Genomic DNA, 21,972 nt, shown 5'->3' on the forward strand with positions numbered 1-21,972 from the left:
AGCAAAAAAAAAAAAAAAAAAAAAAGAGAAGAAGAAGGTGAAATGTAATTTCATGTCATTAGGGCTCTATACAATGTTCTAACTAGTTTCGGGGATAAAAAGTGACTACAAGCGACTAGTGAGATGCCGTGAAATGTAAGAAATGTAATTTCATGTCATTAGGGTTCTATACGATGTTCTAACTAGTTCCAGGGATAAAAATTGACTAACAACGACTAGCGAAATGGTTTTGATGATTATTAAATAAGTAAAATATCATGTCATTTGAAGGTAAGAAATCATAAAAGTAAAGTAAAGCAAGTAATAGAGCAATGAAAGTGGGGTTGGATTCATTCACTAGAGCTATGCATGCATTAGGCTATGGCATATTTGATTCAAGGCAAATCATGTTCATGTCTAGACTTAGAGGGTTATATTTGATTCAAGGCAAATCATGTTCATGTCTAGACTTAGAGGGTTGCAAGGCACAAACACTAAGTTGCGTATAACTTGGACTCCTAAGTTCTCATTCGGCTAGGGTATTTCATTAAATACTTTGTCTACCAATCATTACGGACCTAGTCTTCTCAGATCGTAGGGTGGAAATATGGACAATTAAGACTGCATGGAAGCACAATATATTGTCACTACCACTCTCTCAAACTCCTAACTCATCCTAGTCGGCAATAAAGTAATGATCAATACATCACCTCATCCATACAAAAGCAAGTAGGCACAACTAGCAAGATCCTCATCTAATTCACAATTAAAGATCAAACATGCATAATTCTAGCCACTAGAATCCAACTTCTAGGTGACTCTAACAACAAACCATGGAGGAATTGGAAGCATCATCTAACTTAGATTCAACAAATTGAAAGCAATTGAAATATAAATCAAAGCAAGGAAATGAAATTACCTAATGAATTGAAATCAAAATCCAAATGTAATTGTCTTCCAACTTGATCTTCAAAGTACAAATTGAGTATTTAGATAGAACTTTAATCTAATCTAAGATCTGAATGTAAAATGTAAAAACTGAAACCAAAACTAAACTAAGTTAGCTCATTTCTTCATCCCGCTACTGTCTTTTATAATTGCTGAAAACTGGGTGGTGTACGCCCATGCGTAAGCGACACAATTTCGGATTATTTTCCTGGCCACGAGCATGGATTGGCTCGTGGAACTTTTTGGTTCCAATCCACGACCCATCCACGAACGTGGATTGGGATCTCTATCGCACTTGCCCGGTTCGCCCCCATTTGCGTCCATATGTCTTCCATTGAGCTTGAAACATTCAAAAACCACTAAAGTGCAAAATATGATAGAGCTTTACAAACATTAGCACATTAGAGCAATTATGATCATAAATTAACTACAAATGATAGCAAATTAGCACAAATCAATCCCTTTTAGACCCCTAAATATAGGTGTCTTTGGCATCTATCACTATTATAGGTCACTAATTAATTTTTGAGTTTAGATGTATTACAATGACATGTTGATGTGAAGGCTGTTTGGTTGGATGTAGTTGCAATTCAACTACAACGGTAATTTGTGTGACTATTAAAATTTTCTAATAGATGCATGACTATGTAATTTGTATCATATTTTAAATTTTCCGACTAACTATTATCGAAAGCGTTCATTACAGAAGAAGCAAATGAGTGCTTATTATGGAAGAAGCAAATGCAGTGCTCCTTCCAGAATCTAAAAATAATTAGCTGAAAATTAGACGACATGAGTAAATGTGATACAAATTATATAGTCATGCACCTAATTAAAAAATTATAATAGTCAATAACCAAATGTAATTCATGTATAATAGTTAGGGGGAAAGTGAAATTTTATATTAACTAAAGCCCAATGGAGCAATATGCGGGTCCGAGACAAAATTCCACCATCTTCCCGCGTTAAAGTTTCAACGCCTAATAAAAACCTAAAGGAAATTTCCCCAATTAAATCACTCAGGTCTTCGACACTCCTGGTTCATATACTCGTATGTCTTCAGTTCATCTGGATGAGCGAATGTAGGTAGATTATAGTCGAAGAAGATGATCATGGCGAAGGTGTTCAAGGGAGCCAACGTGTTCATGTCGCGGAACCTGGTTCCGCCGGAGCACTTCGACGCTCTCCACGACGCGCTCAAGCTCAACGGAGCTCAGGTCTTCCTCTGCTGTGACCCCTCCCGCAACGCTCCCAACGACTACCACGTCATTTCCTCTATCGATCATGTAATCCTCCTCTCTTAGCACTCAGCAGCCTCTCGCTTTCGAATTAAAGTCTACAGTAATTCATCTGGAGTTTTGCAGTTGTGGCTTATCAAGGTTCCCTTTTCAAATTGCAGGAGAAATTCGAGGATCTCCGCTCCAAAAATTGCAATTTGATAGGTAATAGCCGAGTATTTCTTTTCATGTCCCTGATTCGTTGTACTGTACATTGTCTCTTTTATATTTTTGCTCATCTTCTCCGCTCGTTTGCCAGGTCCTCAGTGTGTGCTTTTTTGTGCCAAGGAACAGAGACCACTGCCCAATCAAGGATTTACATGTTGCCTTGCAATGGACGGAGTCAAAATACTGGCATCTGGTTTTGAAAAGGATGAAAAGGTACACTGACTGCGTCTCTAGTCTGCATGCCCTTACCCTGTCATGAAGCCTTCTGCAATTGTGGTGTTTTCTTGATCAACATAGAAAAATCAAGAGTTGAAAGTACCTTTACCTTTCTATCAATGTGTACTAAGTTTCTTCCTTATTTCAAGGGAGCAGTTTTGTGTTTGAGGAATTAAAACGTCCTGCTTTTAACTTGTCCTTGTATCTCTTTACTTCACATCTTGAGTACAATTTGCGCCTATAATACTCTTTTAGGTCTATTTTATGATAATAGCATTTCAGTGAAGTGCAAAAATGTTTTGGATCGTCTTTATAAGGTTATATAGTCAGGTGTATGCCAGGATGCATATCTAATTTGAGCATGTATTCTTCTATCATCTAGAATTAATTGTGCTTGTGTTGAAAATTCATTATTCTGCACAAAGTGGGGATATTACTAGAGTTCAAACTCAGAAAAAGTGTTAGGTGTCCCATTGGATGAAGGCCTATTATTTTCTCAAAAATATTATTTAAATATGTAAGAGCTCGAGCAATGCTTAAATAGTATAAATTTTCCCTTCAAATTATAGTCAATTATATATTGTTTTTCATTCAAGGTTCTTTTCAGTATAGCATATATTCTTCCTTTTTCAGCTGAATTCAAGATTACTTATCCCTTCTTCATTGTGTATATCTCGTAGGTTGAAATCAAAAAGCTAGTAGCAGCAATGGGAGGAGTTTTGCAAGCAAAAGCATCAATGGATGTAAACTTTGTCATTGTGAAGAATGTTTTGGCTGCAAAATACAGAGTATTGTTTTATCCCTTAGTTCACTGTTGTTTTACTATGTTTGAGAAATTAGTTTTGTGTGAGAGACTTGCTTTCCTCAATCACAGACCATCTACCTCCTAACTCTCTTTCTCCTTTTATCTATAAAGTTAGTATGTAATTTACTTGGGGACAAGTTTGGACTTCAGGCTCCTCCATCGACCACTTGTAAAAACATGTTATTATAAAAGAAGTGACTTAGTGTAGCCTGCTTAGACTTTAAGGGGAAGTGCTTTATAAAATTTTTGGCTATTAGGGGATGAATAGAGTAATTGCTAAGATGCAGGATACAAACAATGAGAGAGCTAAAAATTCCCCCAAAATCTCTATGGAAAAGTGACACAATATAAAGAGTTTGTGGTTTAAACAAGACTATAGGATATATATATATATATATATATATTTTAAAAAAAAGGAAATAACTTTTATCTTCTCTACTTGAAAATTTATATGGGTTTTGCTCCTAATAATGAATGTGAAATAACAATGAAATGAAAAGTGTTGCATTAAATCAAAGTAGTGAAATTTAATTCTTTGTTAAGGTTAGTTAGGAACCACCTTTGAGGGTGTTGACATTTAGTCATACAACTTGATATTATGCACATATTTACAAATGGAGCAAGTCTGAAATTTGTGAATAATTCGTTGTTGCTATATCACCCGACGGTTTGATGATCCAGTTCTTGAGCTGCTACTATGAGGAATGGTTCTCCATTTTCCTATCAATGAGGTGTGTGGCTTGTTGGATTATTCTTGGATATCCATCATATCTGAAAATCTTCTATGTAGAAACCATTGGTCCTAAGAGATGCTCTTTACAGTTGCTCCCTGTCTGAACTGTGTTAATTAACCTTGAGTATGTGAATATGTAGTCAGGCATTCATTTTTTATGGTTATTTTCCTTAAACTGTTAGGACCACAAGCCTTTTTCAGTGAATATGTCAATATCTTGTTTCTCTTCTGTATGTGGTCTGTTAAACAATAAAATAGCAAAACAAAGTATTCATATATATTTTCTGTGTGTAAATGTACAGTAGAGTAGAGCTATATATACTAGTTTAGAACTAACCCTAGCCACAGGTTACTAACACTAAAACCTAGGGCTAAGAGTAAATATCTCAACTAACCCTTATATCTCTAACACCCCCCCTCAAGTTGGAGCATAGATTTCAACATGCCCAACTTGTTACATATGTGTCACATGAACCATAAGACTCCAAACCTAGAACTATAAGTCTTGAACCTTCGAACCATGCTGTGCCAAGTCAGTCCACAATGCACCTTGTCCGCACCAACAAAGCTTCCACAAAGCTACAAACTAGGCCAAACACCACAACCGCAGCGCACATGCCTCTCATACCCCACACCCTTATCACTGCTACTTAACACCGCAGCGCACCAGCCTCTCACTCCACAAACCCTTATAACCGCTGCCTACCAGTAGTGTTTTCCCGTTTTCTTGTTGCGTGCACACAAATTGGTTCCTCCTGAACCATTCTTCAGCCGTCGGCCTTCCATAAAAGCCGCGACATATGCCAGGTCCACACCACCCCTGGCACCTGTGCTGCCCATCACTGCAACACCCCTGTACAAGGACTGCCTCCAACTCTCACACCTTGGCACTCAAAACAAAAACCTACTAACTAATTATTTGTCAGCTTCCATCCCAGCAGCCTCACCATTAACCTACTGCCCAATCATTCTCATTTTCAACACTCCAGCATCAACACCCCACCAACCACAACCACAGTTGCTGGCAACCACCAACCACCACTGCCGGAAAGCTTCACCGGCCACCACTGCTCACCACCGATGCGGTTCTTGGTTCTTCCATGGCCATACAGGTGTTGTAAATTGCACTGTCAGCGATAACAAAAGAAAAAACGAAGGGCCAACACCACCAGCACCCATCCACTGCTGCTGGAGTTATTCTACTGCGACTATGGGGAAGCCTGCGAGAGAAGAGGGGAGAGGGAGACTTGATGGTTGAGACACCACCACTCCAGATCTATCGGGCTTTTAGAGACGAGCCTACCAGAACAAACCTCGACCGGAGCAACCGCCAGAACGGCGCACACGCGCCGGTGGCTGCCCCGCTTCTTCCGGCAGCTTCGCCTCTTTACTCCGACCAAAACCCACTACCCACTCACTCAACCTCGCTCTGATACCATGTTAAACAATAAAATAGCAAAACAAAGTATTCATATATATTTTCTGTGTATTTTCTGTGTGTAAATGTACAGGAGAGTAGAGCTATATATACTAGTTTAGAACTAACCCTAGCCACAGGTTACTAACACTAAAACCTAGGGCTAAGAGTAAATATCTCAACTAACCTTTATATCTCTAACATGGTCATTTGCAGTGGGCATTAAATGTACTGAAGAAACCAATTGTTAGTATTAATTGGCTGCATCAATGCTGGAAGGAGCATCGCTTTGTTCCTCATGAGTCATTCAGGGTCCACCCTTTTTCTGGGCTCACCATTAGTGTCACCGGATTTCCTGCAGGTTTTCTAGTAATCATATCATGGAAATATAGAATGGGTCTGCCTTTTATGTGTTTTTGAATTCCATATGTTTCTGTCTCAGATGAGAGGAAGGAGGTGGAAAAGATTGTCTTACAAAATGGAGGCAAATATTATCGCGAGCTGACCAAAGCCTGCACACATTTAATTTGCTCTATATCCTTTTTATTATAGGCATGATTTGACTTGTTTGTTTAGTTTATGATGCAACATTAGGTGTGAGTTTTTGGGGAGACAGATTTGTTATATGCAGGCCAATATACTAAGGGTCCGTTTGGAAAGCAGGAAAATGACTTCTGGAAAATATTTTCTGGAAAATGAGTCATTTTCCGGAAAATAGTTTCATTTCCAGTGTTTGGATGTATTCTGGAAAACTGTCTTTGTGTGTTTGGTTCATTTTCTGGAAAATGAGTAGAATTGTATAATTAAACATTGTAATTATTTTATTTAAAATATAAAAAATTATAATAATATTATTTATTAAAAAATAGAATTAAAAACTCAAAAATTAAAAAAAAAAAAAAACGTAAAACAACAGGTTTGTGTCGGTTTTCGGCGGTTTCCCACCTCTTGGTCCATTTTCGATCATGGGTGATATAGGATATGGGTTGGTTTTGGTCGAGAACATGCGGAACGGTCATTTTGGCGTTTCCGGAAAATGACTTACGGAAAAAAATTCCGTAAGTCATTTTCCAGAAAAATGAACTGAGTGCTTTGCATAAATTGTAAATTAGCTGCATGATAATATAAGTGTAACTAACTCAAGGTTCTTACTTCCTCTTTTTTCTAGCTGGGAAACTACTTTTGTTGTCCCTCCCTAAAATATACTGTTTTGCCTGCTTGCACTCTAATGAATGAGTGTTGAGTTTAGGTTCCATCAAAGTATACATTTAATGTTTGCTTTTATTCCTTATCTTTGATTCTAGCATTTAGAAGGTGCATATGCATTGAAGTTGATTGAGCATTAATGCATTGGGTGTATTTGTTTTCTTGACTGTTGATAAGCTCCTATAGGTGATAAATACGATGTTGCCAAGAGTTGGGGTTGCATACGCATAGTTACCAAGAGGTGGCTTGACCAATCTGTTGCCAGAGGAGGTAAAAATTTTCATTAGTGGGTGCAGCATCTTTTTCTTCATTATTTTAGAGTTCCAACTATGAGATAGTATTTGTTGAGGTGTCTGACTTTTCTTCCATTCTTTTTGGGATGAATAGCTTGCCTTAATGAGGAGTGCTATCGTATTCAGGGCAGTTCTGCATCTAAGAATTCAGTAAGAACAAAAAATCAACACAGCTTGGAGAATGTTATTGAGAGTGTTCAAAGTATGTCCACTGCAACTGTATCGAACTCTCATGCTGTGGATTCAGATACGGGGGCCACTGATTGTCAGAACACGTCTTCATTTTCAGGTGCTCCTTTCTTTTCCAAAGGGGAAGAAAGTGATGCACCCACTGAACATCAAAAAAATAATACTAATTTTGATGAATGTGTTGCTGGTGACTCTCAAACAGATGATAATGATTTGTACTTGTCAGATTGTAGACTTCTAATTCTTGGTTTTAGTGCACCTGAAATGCGTAAACTTGTCAACATGGTTCGTAAAGGTGGTGGTTCTCGTTACATGTCATTCAATGACAAGTTGACACACATAATAGTTGGATCTCCATCTGAGATGTAAGATCTATGATCCCTCCTATGCATTATAGTATAGTTATAGTTCTGCAAAACTCTTAAAGTGCTGAACTACTAGCAAGATGATGCTGATCAGCTGATATGCCCAGTAAATCATCATAGCAATGAGTTAGTTATATTGTAATCTACACATAGGTACATTTTTAATATACCACAATTAAAACAAAAAAATTAATTTCATAATTCAGGTCGTCACCAGTCTATATCCCCATCTGCTAGCTGATTATGCCTAGTAAGCAATAAAATCTACAATGGATTTTGTTTATTACTTCTATTTCATTCTTCTGTAAGATTCTGCATGATGTACCCAGTAAATCATCACAACAATGTTTTTTGCAAGTATTTTGTAGCCCACTTTTGGGAAAGTTTTTAATTTACTATGTTCTATTTTATTTATTTATTGCTTCACTTTCATTATCCATAATCTATACCCCCATCCTCTAGCTGATTATTTATCCTAGCATTTATTTGAGTTGTACTTGTCTTAAACTGAACTTGGCTTGCAAGATTTCTATAGCGAGGTAGTCCTAAGATGAAAATCTCTTTAATAATTGTAAAGCATAGGTCAATCTTATAAGGTTTTGTTTTATTTGTTTCACCAATTTGCTCAAACCCACACCAACCGGCTGGTTGGACTATTCAGGTAATCAGCTCTATGGTGAAAATATGCTCTAAAGCTGTCACCTTGTCTCACTCATAGGTTACTGCAAAAGTCTTGTATCATGATACCCCTTACACAATTTGCTTTTATACTCTTCTCATATGCTAAATTTAACTGTTTTGTAGTGAAACCAAAGAAATAAGAAATCTTGCAGCTTTGGGTGTAATTCATGTTGTAAAACCAGATTGGCTTGCAGATTGCATTAGTGAAAAGAAAGAAGTTCCTGTTCTTCGGAAGCATATTGCAAATGATTTACTTTTTCCCAGAGGTTTGATTATTATTTTTTTGTTGTTATTGTTGCTGTCATCTTGTGAGCTCTTTTTCGTTGATATTCTTATTGTTATGGCATTTGAATATGATGTTTACATGCACTTGATTACCTCCATCAGAGTTTATTAGTGCCTACTACTTTATTGCTGATTACATATCTTGATAACTTAAATTAAGGATCATCAGCGAGCATCGCTGTTGTGAAGCAAGGAAAATCAAATGAAAATGTTCATCACTACAAGAATTTTGGATTTGAAAATTCACTGGAGAAGAGAAAAGAAGTAGAAAACATAAAAAACAAAGGAGCTTCTCAGATAGAAAAAGGATCACTCCAACCGCAGTTCTGTACTTTGAATTGTAAAGAAGAGAGGAAGTTGCAGGCAAGTTCCAGCACAGCAGCTGAGGATAAAAAGTCATCTATTGTATTTAAGGGAAAGCGATTTTGCTTTTCAAGCTCCTTCCCTGCTAATCAGGTCAGCATTTTAACATGGCGAGCTTTCAGAAATGAACAAAGCTTCTACAGTGAAAGGATTATGTTACTCCTAAGATATAAAAAATTCTGACCACCCTCTGAACCAGATATTAATCATACTTATCAACCTTAAAAAGTAGACCTATATTTTTTAGTAAAAGGCTAAAAGATAAACTTCTTGGAAATGACCCTGAAGGCCAATACAGGCCTTACAGTGCAAAAGATCATTTAGGCGAAAGGCTCTTAAAATTCCATTGAATGTGTGCTTAGTTACCACTGAAAAGATGGTTGACTTAGGGGCAGCCAAACCATGATTGCTGATTTCATTTGCTGTGTAAGGCAACAGTTACACTGTCATCATGAGTTCATGACAGTTAATTTTTGCACTACAAATGTGCTATAATAAACTGTTTTGGTTTATCTCATAAGCATTTATTCATACCCCTAGCTTTATGTTACTTTTGCCTCCCATTCACCATTCAAATATGATGACAAATATCCATTTATGTCTGGTCAGAGAGCTGATATTATAGGTTGGGTGAATCAAGGGGGAGGTAAGTTGGTGGAAGATCAGGTTCAAAGAGATGTGCATTTCACTATTGAATGTCATGGTGCGGTACCCTCTCAGACAGATGCTGCTAGGGTTACGTATGTGTCAAGTCACTGGGTTAAATCTTGTTTAGAGGTAATTAATCTTTTTGGGACTGAATCTGAAATTCCTAATTATTATGGAAATCCAAGCTCTTCCCAGTGTGTTTTGTCAAGTCACTGGTTTATGTCTTGTTTAGAGGTAATTTAACCTTTTTGCAAATCTGAATCTGAAGTTCCTAATTATTATGCTAATGCAAGCACTTTTCTAGTGTGTTTTATGAGGGGAAGAATGCATATCTTAAAAAACTCATTCAAATATTATGTTGTCTGGAACTTTATTTGTGAGTTATTAGTTTCACATTATTCTATTTGAATGCTTTTTGTAACACCAATTCTCAGAGATCCAAATGCAACCCAATATGATTGAGGCAAAATAGCTTTCTACTTTTGTGAGACATGAAAGTGATGAAACATAGTTTTTATGATCTGGCATATAGGGCTGTCTTATTTCTTCCAGATAGCTTATTAAAACTAACTCTCTTGAGACTTATGTATCTATTCATTCATTCTTCTCACTAATTGTTTAGTGCATCAAACTTGGGAGGTCCATGCCTCCAGTCTTGTAGTTTAAATCTTTTATGTTTGCATCTTTTTTTCAACTATTGTTTCTTTAAAATCATTGAAAACCTTTATTTTCTTCCCATGGCATGGATACTTGGGGAATTGATTTATCATTTTCCTTGTTCTTTTCCATCCAGCTTTATGGTTTCATGGATAGTTTTTAAGTGACTAGTGAAAGGTGGTGGTGTGATCTACCTAACTCTGGATATAATCTTTTATGCTTGAGGTATTTCCATTTCCTGCAAATGAATGCTAATGAAGTTGGAATTTCATTTTATGAAGGATGGACATTTGCTGGATGTTGGCAGTCACATCATCTATTCTCCACTTCCTTGTCAAGTACCTTTCCCTGCATTTAAGGGCTTTCGTCTGTGTGTTTCACAGTATGACGAAAAAGAAAGGCAGCTGCTAAGAAATTTATGCGTTGTCCTTGGAGCTAAGTTTGTTGAGAAATTGACTGCTAGGGTCACACATTTATTATGTAAATTCACCAGTGGCCCAAAATATGATGCTGCTTGTAAGTTACATATCCAACCAGTAACTTGTGAGTGGATTTACGAGTGCATTAAGCAGGTTTGCCATTTGCTTCCCTCTCATTTTCTTCCATTACCTCATTGCCTCCATCCTTCTTTTCTTGCCCTGTAAACATTTATTTTTGGGACCTTTATGCCTTCACATTTATGAAGCCCACATATCATTTATTGCTGGAACAGAACAAAATTGTTGCTCCAGATCCATTCTATCCAAAAGAAGTAACTACTGAAGATCGAGAAGCTGGAATTTGCACAACGAGCCAGTTTCCTACACAAGCTGTTCAGATGATATCTGAGGATAATGTTTCTCAGCTTCAAAATCAGTCTAAAGAAATCAACAGTGTGAATCGTGAAGCTTTCACTGCCAGAAGTACTGCAAGGGAAGAAATGAAGTATTTGCCCACTAGTAGCAAGAAGGCAAAGCTCTTAGCAGATGAAAAACTAAAGTGTCCGTTATTATCTCTATCCAGTCAAAGTGATGCTATATCTGGGGCAAACCCTGCAAGTAACAGAAGGATGGAAAGCACCAAAGATTGTGCTATAATGACTGATGTAGCTAACCTTATTGAGGATTGTTTAGAGCAAACAAGCAAGGTACATTTGTTTATATACAATAGCTGTGAAAGTGATCCTCGTGGGTTGGTAATAATCTTTTTGATTGTTTTTGGTGTTAGAATCTCACTCCAAAGTCTCCATCAAGAAATGGCTGTGATAAAGATGTATCCTTAAGCTTTTCCTTCTTGCTTTTGCTATGCGCTTAAATTGAGTGAACTTGCAGTCCTTAATTAATTAATAGCTCTTCACTTCTGAGTGTACAATTCTTGGTCGAGATCATGGAGAACCGCACTCTGCTCTGAGATTGTCTGAGCACTGGACAATCAGGTATTTTCTCCCGGAACTTTTTATGGTGATGAACTGGACAATCTCTATGAGTTCAACATTTACATTATGGTTTTCACCTCAGATTTGATAAAAAGGACGACTCTCAACCTCGTCATGAAGATGTACCTGCTGCTACCTTTTACGATGGATTTAGCGATCCCCAAACAGAATCTCAGGTTCCTTTTTCTTTTTCACTATGATCCCCTAACACAGTAACTAGGAAAACTAGGGAAGTAGGGAAGAATTCTCATCAGTCTTGTTGTATACTTGCTAAATTCATTTATGATGATTTGTTGCAGGTGGTTGGTTATGCGCAAGATTTGTCGGGTATGCAAATGATTATAGACAGGGTACGGACAAGCAATCCTAGCATGAATTCTGATCTCGAGGATAATGGGTAATCACAGTGGGTTTAGCTGATTCTTCAGTGGTGATTGTAGCTGGAGGCTGATGAATGGTAAAGTTCATCTGGTGGTTATGACACCACTATTATGATATATGATGCAGAAGAAACAATGTGACATTTGGTCGGTCCTAATTATATTAGGATCCAAAGCTCACTTTGTAGAGGAAACATGTATTATAGTCTTTTCTTTGACACCACAATTATAGCTCACTTCAGTTTATTGCATCAAATTATCAATGTTAGAGCTGTTGATTGATGACATAAAATACAAAGTTGGTTACTTTTCTAACATTAACTTTATTTGTTTGTTAAATATGTAAACGAAGTTGCCCACAAATTAGCTAAGAAAGCTAGTTCCTTGTCATATATAGAATGAAACTCCGTTTCTTTTTTGAGTTATGATATTCTCCAGTTTGATTTAATGACTTAATCTTTCCACTTAAAAAATTACTCCATAAAAAGAAACAGTACTAAAAATATTTTGTATTTTTATTTTTAAAATTATCAAATAATTATTATTATTTCCATAAACCAAGCACACCTTAACCATTTCACGCTCCTAAAAAAATGTAATACTACACATATTTCTATTTTCTACCTCATTTTTTACTCTCGACTTACGTGTCATATTTTGATTCATCTAGAAAAATTGGTGAGGCATAATTTTTATTAAGATATTTTTTTTTTATCTTTTATAAATTAAATCATGACACATCGTGAAAGTTTTACTCCATAGAAATACATGTATCATTTTTCCCAAAAAAAACCCTGACCATTTAAATCAATTTCTAATTGACCAAAACTTGTCCCAGTCAAAATACAAACTATGGGAATAACTAAAGTGAGTAGCCTTTAAAATTTTTCTGAATTTGAAAACCCTAAAATCGTTCACAGTGCTATATAAGCTTCGCATACTGGGGCTATGGAAGTTCCAAGTTTCCAAGCCTCTCCTCCGCCTTCACCACCACTCCGATCGCAGGGAATAATATCCAGTTCTCCGCGGCGCAATGAAGGGCCATAGCGACTGGGTTACGGCCATCGCCACCCCAATCCACAACCCGACGTCATGGTGACCTACTCCCACGATTGGGAACACGCTCGATGAGTGTCTGCCTTCGTTTCAGCCTCATTGGACCGCACCATGAAAATCTGGAATCTAACGAATGCTTCGTCCGATTCTTGGCCACATTTGGTATGTTAACGCTGAGCCCTATTCTAGCATTGGCTTCTTGCTTTGTTCTTTTCCCTAATTTGAGGATGCCTTTATATTCTGTTCTTAGAGCTTAATGTGCTGTTTATGTAAAATCTTAGAAATTAGTATCTCATATCACTGTAGTTTATCATTGATATCACATTCTTTTGGGAGCTTTTTCAATGAATCGATATCTCATATTGATAATGGTATATGATTGATATGATATACACATTGTATATTTGGGTTTGTGATTGAATAAGTAACTTGGTGTTTTTGTGTTTGTCAATTGCACATAGTTCTTCTTGGGACTCTAGTTAATGATTCCAAAGATTTTATCTGTGCATATAGTAAACTAAATGGCCTATCTGCTTGAGCTATCTCCTCTCCCATGGGGTTGAGCTCCAATGTTGTAGGATTACATTTTCTGTTCTAAAATGCAGTATATTTACTAATGGGTTTTATTTTGTGATTGATTGAATCACTAACTTAGTGTTAGTGTAGTGTTTTGCTAATTGCACATAGATCTTCTTTGGACTTTAATTAATGATTCCAAAGATTTTATCTGTGCGTATAGCGAATGAAATGACCTATCTGCTTGAGCTATCTCCTCTAATTGAATCCATGGAGTTGAGCTTCAATGTTATAGGATTACATTTATCATTTACTTTTGTAATTTCCAAGCAAGTTCTCAAGGGTTGGATATCTAATCCTTTGTTTTATTTCATCTTGTAGGTCATATTCTGTACTGCCTTGAGCTTGAGTTTTGACTTGGTACACTTTTGTGGATATGATATTTATTGTTAGAGCAACCTCAATCATCTTTATAGCATCACCAATAGTAGTGATTTTTTCTGTCTAACTCGAAAAGAGCTGCTGCTGTGACTGTGTGCATGCCTTTTCTCTCTCTGGATTGGCCCCATAAAAAAACGGGTGTTTTCTCCGGGAAGGCTACTTGGTGACGCTGGATTCCAAAATCTCTTGCATGGGGGTTGGATCCCAAACAGGGAAAAGTGGCCAAGACGGGCGTTTTTCACTTATCCAGAAAAGCATATACTATATTAATATTTATATATGCATATACGTATATACACTGTTATATACGCATGATTGTCATGATTATCATGTATATAACAGTTGGCATGTATATAACAGTGTATACTTGCCGCTGTGTTTCATTTTTTTTATTTTTTTTCCTGGATAAGTGAAACTTGAGTCCATCTTTCTCGTTGAGCTGCTTTACCTTGTTTGAGATCCAAATCCCATATAGGGCATTTTGGGATCCGTTGTTAGATTGCAACCCATTCGGGGTTATGATTCTAAAAAAACCAATCTTGCCGGAGAAAAAACTAACCCTTTAGAGCATCCACATTAGGATATCTTTATCCTTGCAAATCTTGGGTCCTACATCCACATTATCAAATTTGTAAATTCTCCATTATTTATTATACATTCATTCAAATCTTTTTTACTTTAAAAAATGGGTCATACTTTTATATTATATTATAAATATATAATAATATTAAAAAAATAATAAAAAAATAAAAGTATTGCAATGCGGTAACTTGTGACTGCCAAAAGTTGTTGTAGTGTAGCTTAGAACAAATTGGCAAACTTAGCAAATTTGCTAAGCTGCAATGTGACACCTTTTGTTTTGTTTTGTTTTGTTTTTTATTTTATTTTATTTTATTTTTACTATTTCTTTTAATAGTATTTTATTATTATATTTATAATAATATATAATATGAAAGTGTGATTCATTTTTTAAAGTCAGAGATTTGTAGGGATAGTAATAGTCTTAGTGGTTTCTGCTCAGTTTTAAGGTAAATATTGGTGATGTGGAGGAGAGAAGATTTGAGGATGTCTGTGAAGGGGTGGTTTTTTATGAGACCCGTAGGAGAGAGAAGAGAGGCTTAGTTTTTGTGCATTTTGCGCACGGAACTGCCCATTCCAAGTGTGTGCAGTGCATGCATTGGCGCATAAAGAGGCTTGCATTGGCGCATAAAGAGGCTTGCATTGGCGCATAAAGAGGCTTGCTTTTGCTTTTTTTTGTTTTTGGCAATTTGTCAGATTTGTTTTTATTTTCTTCTTTTTCCTTCTTTATTTTTTCATCTTCTTTGTCCTAATTGGCACATCAAAAATCACTCCAAGAACTTCACTATTGAGGTTCTTTTAGATTTTTACTATTATAAGAATTATGAAAAAACCCCTATTGGAGATGTTCTTAGTTTGTTTTGGTGATTTTTAGGGTGGTAATCAGGAAAGAGAAGAGAGAAAAAAGGAGAAAAATAAAAAGAAAAAATTAATGTGACAAAATAAAAAAAGGGAGTAGCTATGGTTCTTATTTGTCCAAAAACCTTAATAGCATGTGTGCAGCGGATAGCTTTAGCAAGGTGAACTATTACTTTGGCATCTTTTTGTCATATTGGAATCCTTGGCAAGGTTATTCTTGCAATTCTGACAAACATAATTGCAAGTTTTGTAATTTTGCTATAGAATTGCAACAGGTTTGCAATGCCACTTTTATTGTTATTAGTATATATTAGTATATTATTATTATTACATTCTTAAAAAAATATTTATGTAAGATGATATGATAGTGAGACCATTTTTGAAAGAGGGAGAGAATTGTATGGATGAAGAGTAAATAATAAATAATTCAAAAAAAAAAAGAAAGTGAGAAGAGATTGCAAGGATGAAGATAGGCATTTTTTTTTTTTGGGAAAGATAGGCTATCTTTATTTATTTAGTGATATAACATTTTGAAAGTGAGAAAAGATTTGCAAGAGTGAAGATATGCTATCTTAGTTCTTGCAATATTCTTACTTTCAAAAATGGGTTATATTTCCATATCACTACATTTGCAATTTCTTTACTATCTTTTTACATTTATGCAATACTTCCTTATGTCAAAAGTAGATAAAAAAATCAAAAAGTGCAAAAGCTTGCAACAGGTGCAGTAGCCTTTTGTTAGGGTTGCAAGCTTGCAACTCATGTCTATTATACAAAAAAAAATTTAATGATGACATGGGTTGCAAACTTGCAATCTTAACAAACGTTGTTGCAGTTGTTGATGCATAAGTTTTTTGTACATTTATATTTTTGATTTTTTATTTGTTTTGATGTGATGTGAAAGTGAGATTTTACAAGTACGTCTCATTGTGATATGTTACGTTGGTGAGCAATATTTGCGAAAGTTTTAATGTTGTGATTATTGATGCAAGAAAACAACCTATCATTTTGTGCCTTGAATTAATTAGAAAGCAACTTATGACCAAGCTATTTACCAGTAGGTAGGATTGTGGATAAGATTAAGGGTATTGAGAAAAAAGCAGCTGGTTATACGGGATATCAATGTGACACATACTTATTTGAGATTGGAGGTATGTATGAGGCACAACATAGAGTGGATTTGGAAACAAAAACATGTTCATGTAGAAAGAGGCAGCTCACTGGTATTCCTTGTGAACATGTTATTTATGCAATATGGCTTAAGCATGGGAATGACTAGGGATGGCAATTCAACCTGCCCTTGACGGGGAAAACCGATCCCTGCCCTGACGGGGGCAGGTTCGGGGAATTATTTCGGGGAACAGGGGCGGGGATAGGGAAAAATTCCTAATCCCCGCGGGGAACGGGGACGGGGAGGGGATTCCCCGCCCCGACCCCGCTCCTCGCTCCCCGCCCCGTCCCCGAATATTATTATATTATATTATATATTATATATAATTTATATACAAAGTATATAAGAAATTAGAAGTTAAAATCCTAGAAGTTCATTTGTTTTGTTATGTAATTATATTTGGACTTTGGACTTTGAAGGAGTTTGAAACAATTTAAAGTGTTTGTGCATTTTATGATTATGTATTTTTGTTTGAAAGTTTGAAACTTTGGATTACAAAATTTAAAAAAATTCCCGCGGGGATTCCCCGCCCTCGAAAAATCCTTGCGGGGACGGGGATTCCCCATCCCCGCCGGGGAACGGGGCCGCCCCGTTGACATCCCTAGGAATGACCTTATAAATGACTACATCCATCCCTCTTATACTAAAGAAAAGAAATATATCTGAAGATCTATGAAGGATGTATTAGGCCAATGGCTGGCTGTGATGATTGGCTATTAAGTGAAAGAACCCTTTGATGATCACTTATTCCCTTTCCCTGAATAAATAGATGATTCAAAATTCAAATAAAGATTTTTCTTTTGGTCAAAATAGAAATAGGGTTTGAAATAATAAAATTCTTTCGGTTTCAAAATTCTTTTTTGAATTTTTTTTGAACCCGGGCACGAGGTCTGAATATTCANTGAGTAAGAACCCTTTGATGATCACTTATTCCCTTTCCCTGAATAAATAGATGATTCAAAATTCAAATAAAGATTTTTCTTTTGGTCAAAATAGAAATAGGGTTTGAAATAATAAAATTCTTTCGGTTTCAAAATTCTTTTTTAAAATTTTTTTGAACCCGAGCACGAGGTCTTAATCGGCATATCGAAATTATTGTACGTCAAATCACATCAAACGTGTTGGTTTTTGAAGACGGAATGCGTTTTTTCACCTGGAGAACTTATTAGATTATTGCGAGCGTATTAGGCCAATGGCTGGCTAATGATTGGCCATTAAGTGAAAGAGATCAACCCCTACCTCCACACTGCCAGAGCATGGAGGCCACGGAAATTAAGGAAAAAATTTGCAGGTGAGAGTCCAAATGAGATCACAAAGGATGGGAAAAGAGTGGCAAGGTCTCAAATCAAATTACATTGCTCCAATTACAGACAGTCTGGACACAATAGCAGGAGATGTCCTAATGATCCATCTTTGACAAAAAAATTGGTACATTTTTCTTACTTAATAGTATTTACCTAGTTGTATTCACTTTAATAGTTTCATGGATTGATATTACCTTTTTGTAGAATAATCCAAGGAGAAGGGTGAGATCCAAGAGGCCAAAACCAGTTGAGAACACCACTGTTGAGCACAATTCTGAGCAAATGGTAAAGTTCTTTCAGTTTATTTTACCTTAAGTAACTGCAATTCCAAATAATATTGTGGCAAATACGAGCTCATGTAAAGTTAGCCACTTCATTACAGAGCAGAAGGGTTGGGATTTTCAAGCCCTTGAGCAACGCCATCATGGACATTAGGGCGGTTCCTTTACCGCTCGTAGGTACTCAGCAGGATGCCCTTGTTTGGCCGCATTCGGAATCAGGTAAGTTCTCAGTTGCTTCGGCTTTCTCTTTCATTTCAGGTCAAGAAGAATCGGAGGCGTTACATGCTTGGATTTGGAGACTTAATTGCATGGAGAAAGTGAAGCTGTTCATCTGGAAAATCGCCTCCAATGGTCTCCTAGTCAACTACGAATGAAGAAGACGTGGCCTAAGCTGTTCATCTGGAAAATCGCCTCCAATGGTCTCCTAGTCAACTACGAATGAAGAAGACGTGGCCTTGCGGAAGTAGCAGATTGCCCGCGTTGCAGATCAGGAGACGAAGACTTGGATCACCTTTTCAGACATTGCGACTTCGCGTCAAGCTGCTGGGACATTGCAACCCCGCCACCAGGAGTTACTACGAGCTTCCATATGCCTATCACCAAGTGGATCGAACAAGGTTGTACCAATACTCAACAATGTGGGCTTGGAATGAGCTGGAAGTTATGCCTCTCGTACATCCTTTGGAACATCTGGAAAGCAAGAAATAATGACGTTCAACGGCATCGTCATGCAGCCGAGCGAGGTGATGAATCACGCCAAGAGGGAGGCAACCGAGGCAATACACCTTCTCACAAAGCATAATGGTTCGCTCCGTGCGAGTCAGATTTGGGTTTCTTGGTCTCTTCCGGGTCCTGATGCCGTCAAACTAAACACAGACGGCGCTAGAAAGACGACATCGGGCTTGGCCAGTGCAGGGGGGTTAATCCGGGCTCACCACGGTAATTGGATTGTCGGCTTCGGGATCACCACGGTAATTGGATTGTCGGCTTCTCTTCAAAAATTGGGAATGCGAGAAGGCCTTTTAGTTGCAAAGAATAGAGGGTTTGGGAACCTTTCTATTGAGTCGGACTTTGAAGCTCTTATTAGTGCCCTTGGAAATGATTGGAGTAATTCTATGGAAGCTAAGACATTGATCTCGGACTGTAAGTCCCTTATGGACTCCTTTCACTAGGTCAACATCAACCACGTGCTCCGAGAAGGTAATCAATGTGCAGACTGTTTAGCCAATATTGGGCAAACCTCAGACTGGGGTACGACGTTCTGGGAAGATCCTCCAGAGGTCCTGCAAGTGCTGCTTGATCGTGATAAGCGTCAGATTGCGACTAGTAGACGACGCTAAAGTGCTGTTTCGCTGTTTGGGGTCCCTGACCCCTTCCGCTCACCAAAAAAAAGTATTTACCTAGTTGTATTCACTTCAATAGTTTCATGGATTGATATTACCTTTTTGTAGAATAATCCAAGGAGAAGGGTGAGATCCAAAGGCCAAAACCAGTTGAGAACACCACTGTTGAGCACAATTCTGAGCAAATGGTAAAGTTCTTTCAATTTATTTTACCTTAAGTTTTTTTTTTTTTTTTTTTTTTTTTTTAGTTTATTGTATTGTGCTCCAATTCATTTCATTTTACCTTTTTGAAGAATAATCCAAGGAGAAGGGTGAGATCCAGTAGGCCACAACCAGATGAGAGCATCACTGTTGAGCACAATGCCGAGCAAATGATAAAGATTTTTTTTTTTTCAGTTTATTGTGCTTTAAAGTTGTGTTTAGTTCATTGTATAAATGTATTATGCTCCAATTCATTTCATTTTACCCTTATGAGAACACTACAGAGCCACCAATGGACCAGACTGTTGAGCCAAGTGTTTACATCCCAGTTCCAACAGAAACCCATGATGATTTTGAGATGACTTTAAGTTCATTTAACTTTGATGATCTTACACTGCCAATACAGAACCCAGCTGTAATTTCAAAACAACAAGCAGGCATGGCTACAGAACCATCTGATGTACAATTTGAAGCAAAACAAGTGGAACAAGATGAAGTTGAGATTGAAGGTCAAGTTGAACCATCTCCATCTCAGAAAAAAAGCCTAACTTCAAGTGAAAAGAAACTACAGAACCCGGTCTTCCACCACAATGAAATTCTGTAATTCTAGCAAAGATTCAATTAATATTACAATGAAATTCTGTAATTCTAGCAAAGATTCAATTAATATTGAATGAAAATTCTGTAATTCTAGCAAAGATTCAATTAATATTGAATGACTGTGATGAATGCCAAATTGTAATGTGAATGAACAAGATGAAGTTGAGATTGAAGGTCAAGTTGAACCATCTCCATCCCAGAAAAAAAGCCTAACTTCAAGTGAAAAGAAACTACAGAACCCGGTCTTCCACCACAATGAAATTCTGTAATTCTAGCAAAGATTCAATTAATATTACAATGAAATTCTGTAATTCTAGCAAAGATTCAATTAATATTGAATGAAAATTCTGTAATTCTAGCAAAGATTCAATTAATATTGAATGACTGTGATGAATGCCAAATTGTAATGTGAATGAACAAGATGAAGTTGAGATTGAAGGTCAAGTTGAACCATCTCCATCCCAGAAAAAAAGCCTAACTTCAAGTGAAAAGAAACTACAGAACCCGGTCTTCCACCACAATGAAATTCTGTAATTCTAGCAAAGATTCAATTAATATTACAATGAAATTCTGTAATTCTAGCAAAGATTCAATTAATATTGAATGAAAATTCTGTAATTCTAGCAAAGATTCAATTAATATTGAATGATTGTGATGAATGCCAAATTGTAATGTGAATTTTTTTGTCATATTTTGAGGGCAAACTGTAATGTGGCTTTTTTTGGTGTAGTTTGGTTTACTTTGGTTTAGGCAGGTTTATTTTTTGACATACTATGATGCCAACCAATGTAATGCTATGGTTTTAGGCATGTTAATTTGCCAAACAATGATACCAAAACTATCAATGGAATTTTTTAGTCTTAAATTTAATTTGTTTTCTATTGCTTATGGTTGGTTGCAGTAGTGAGTCATGGTTGATTTAGACAACAACATAAGCAGTTAGCTAATTCAACATAAGCAATTAGCAGATTCATTTTCTGTGGTTTCCCTGATCAAACTAGTGGTTTCCCTGATCAAATTAGAAGTTACCAATAGCACTGAATAGGAGCCGCAGAAAAACTTCCCTGACCGATTGGGTAGATCAAGAAAACTGCGGTAGCAGCTGCAACAGGAGCTGAGTATGCAACAACAATCCAAGGGCGCATACCCAGACGGAGCTGAGTATGCAACAACAATCCAAGGGCGCATACCCAGACGGCAGTGGTTGCTAAGAACCATTAAATATAGCAATAAAAAAAACATACCAAATCAAATGGCAAGAACCAATAACCATTTTATTCATTGCAAAACATATTCCATTAGGAAAAACACAACTACAACATTACATTTTTACTTCTAATTCATTATATCAATTGATTCAAATGTTTAGTATTACATGATACATTTAGCCATGTGCATCGGACGGTTCGGACAGGTTCGGATATTAAAATCGTCAACTCGTTCGGAGTTAGGTTTGTATTTTGTTAACCCAATCCGCATAAATTAATTTAGTAAAACTATCGGATATTGTGAAGTCGGATTCAGACGGATTTAATTGGATATTCGGATGTGTTCGGGTGGAATTAAACAAACTTCAAGAACCTTCTCTCTATAGCATT

General features: G+C 36.7%; 1 protein-coding gene and 2 long non-coding RNA genes across 8 annotated transcripts; all 3 read left to right on the top strand.

Annotated features, from left to right (window-relative positions):
* The first annotated feature begins 1,960 nt into the window (after window positions 1-1,960).
* On the top strand, window positions 1,961-12,447 carry LOC115997100 (DNA topoisomerase 2-binding protein 1-A). Of its 2 annotated transcripts, none has more exons than XM_031236586.1 (17): window positions 1,961-2,213; window positions 2,327-2,369; window positions 2,464-2,585; window positions 3,269-3,376; window positions 5,760-5,904; window positions 5,986-6,077; window positions 6,926-7,019; window positions 7,137-7,596; window positions 8,401-8,543; window positions 8,723-9,018; window positions 9,535-9,702; window positions 10,512-10,802; window positions 10,943-11,356; window positions 11,437-11,481; window positions 11,559-11,644; window positions 11,727-11,820; window positions 11,944-12,447. In XM_031236586.1, exons 1-17 carry the CDS (start codon window positions 2,034-2,036, stop codon window positions 12,043-12,045), a joined length of 2,883 nt encoding a protein of 960 aa, XP_031092446.1. In that variant the 5' UTR covers window positions 1,961-2,033; the 3' UTR covers window positions 12,046-12,447. The 2 variants fall into 2 exon arrangements, with proteins under 2 accessions (XP_031092446.1, XP_031092447.1); XM_031236587.1 differs by having other exon boundaries at window positions 8,732-9,018.
* A 507-nt stretch (window positions 12,448-12,954) lies between these two features.
* Window positions 12,955-15,452, top strand: LOC116033956. Its single transcript, XR_004100944.1, has 2 exons — window positions 12,955-13,242; window positions 13,978-15,452. It is a non-coding gene; the product is annotated as an uncharacterized LOC116033956 (long non-coding RNA).
* Window positions 15,453-17,560: 2,108 nt separating this feature from the next.
* On the top strand, window positions 17,561-20,133 carry LOC115997168. 5 transcript variants are annotated; one of them, XR_004093697.1, is made up of 5 exons: window positions 17,561-18,073; window positions 18,154-18,234; window positions 18,332-19,430; window positions 19,682-19,761; window positions 19,867-20,133. It is a non-coding gene; the product is annotated as an uncharacterized LOC115997168 (long non-coding RNA). The 5 variants fall into 5 exon arrangements; XR_004093694.1 differs by having other exon boundaries at window positions 18,314-19,761; XR_004093695.1 differs by having other exon boundaries at window positions 18,318-19,761.
* The last annotated feature ends 1,839 nt before the right edge of the window (window positions 20,134-21,972 follow it).

The sequence above is a fragment of the Ipomoea triloba genome, chromosome 11 (assembly GCF_003576645.1).
Source record: "Ipomoea triloba cultivar NCNSP0323 chromosome 11, ASM357664v1".
NCBI classification, from domain to species: Eukaryota; Viridiplantae; Streptophyta; class Magnoliopsida; order Solanales; family Convolvulaceae; genus Ipomoea; species Ipomoea triloba.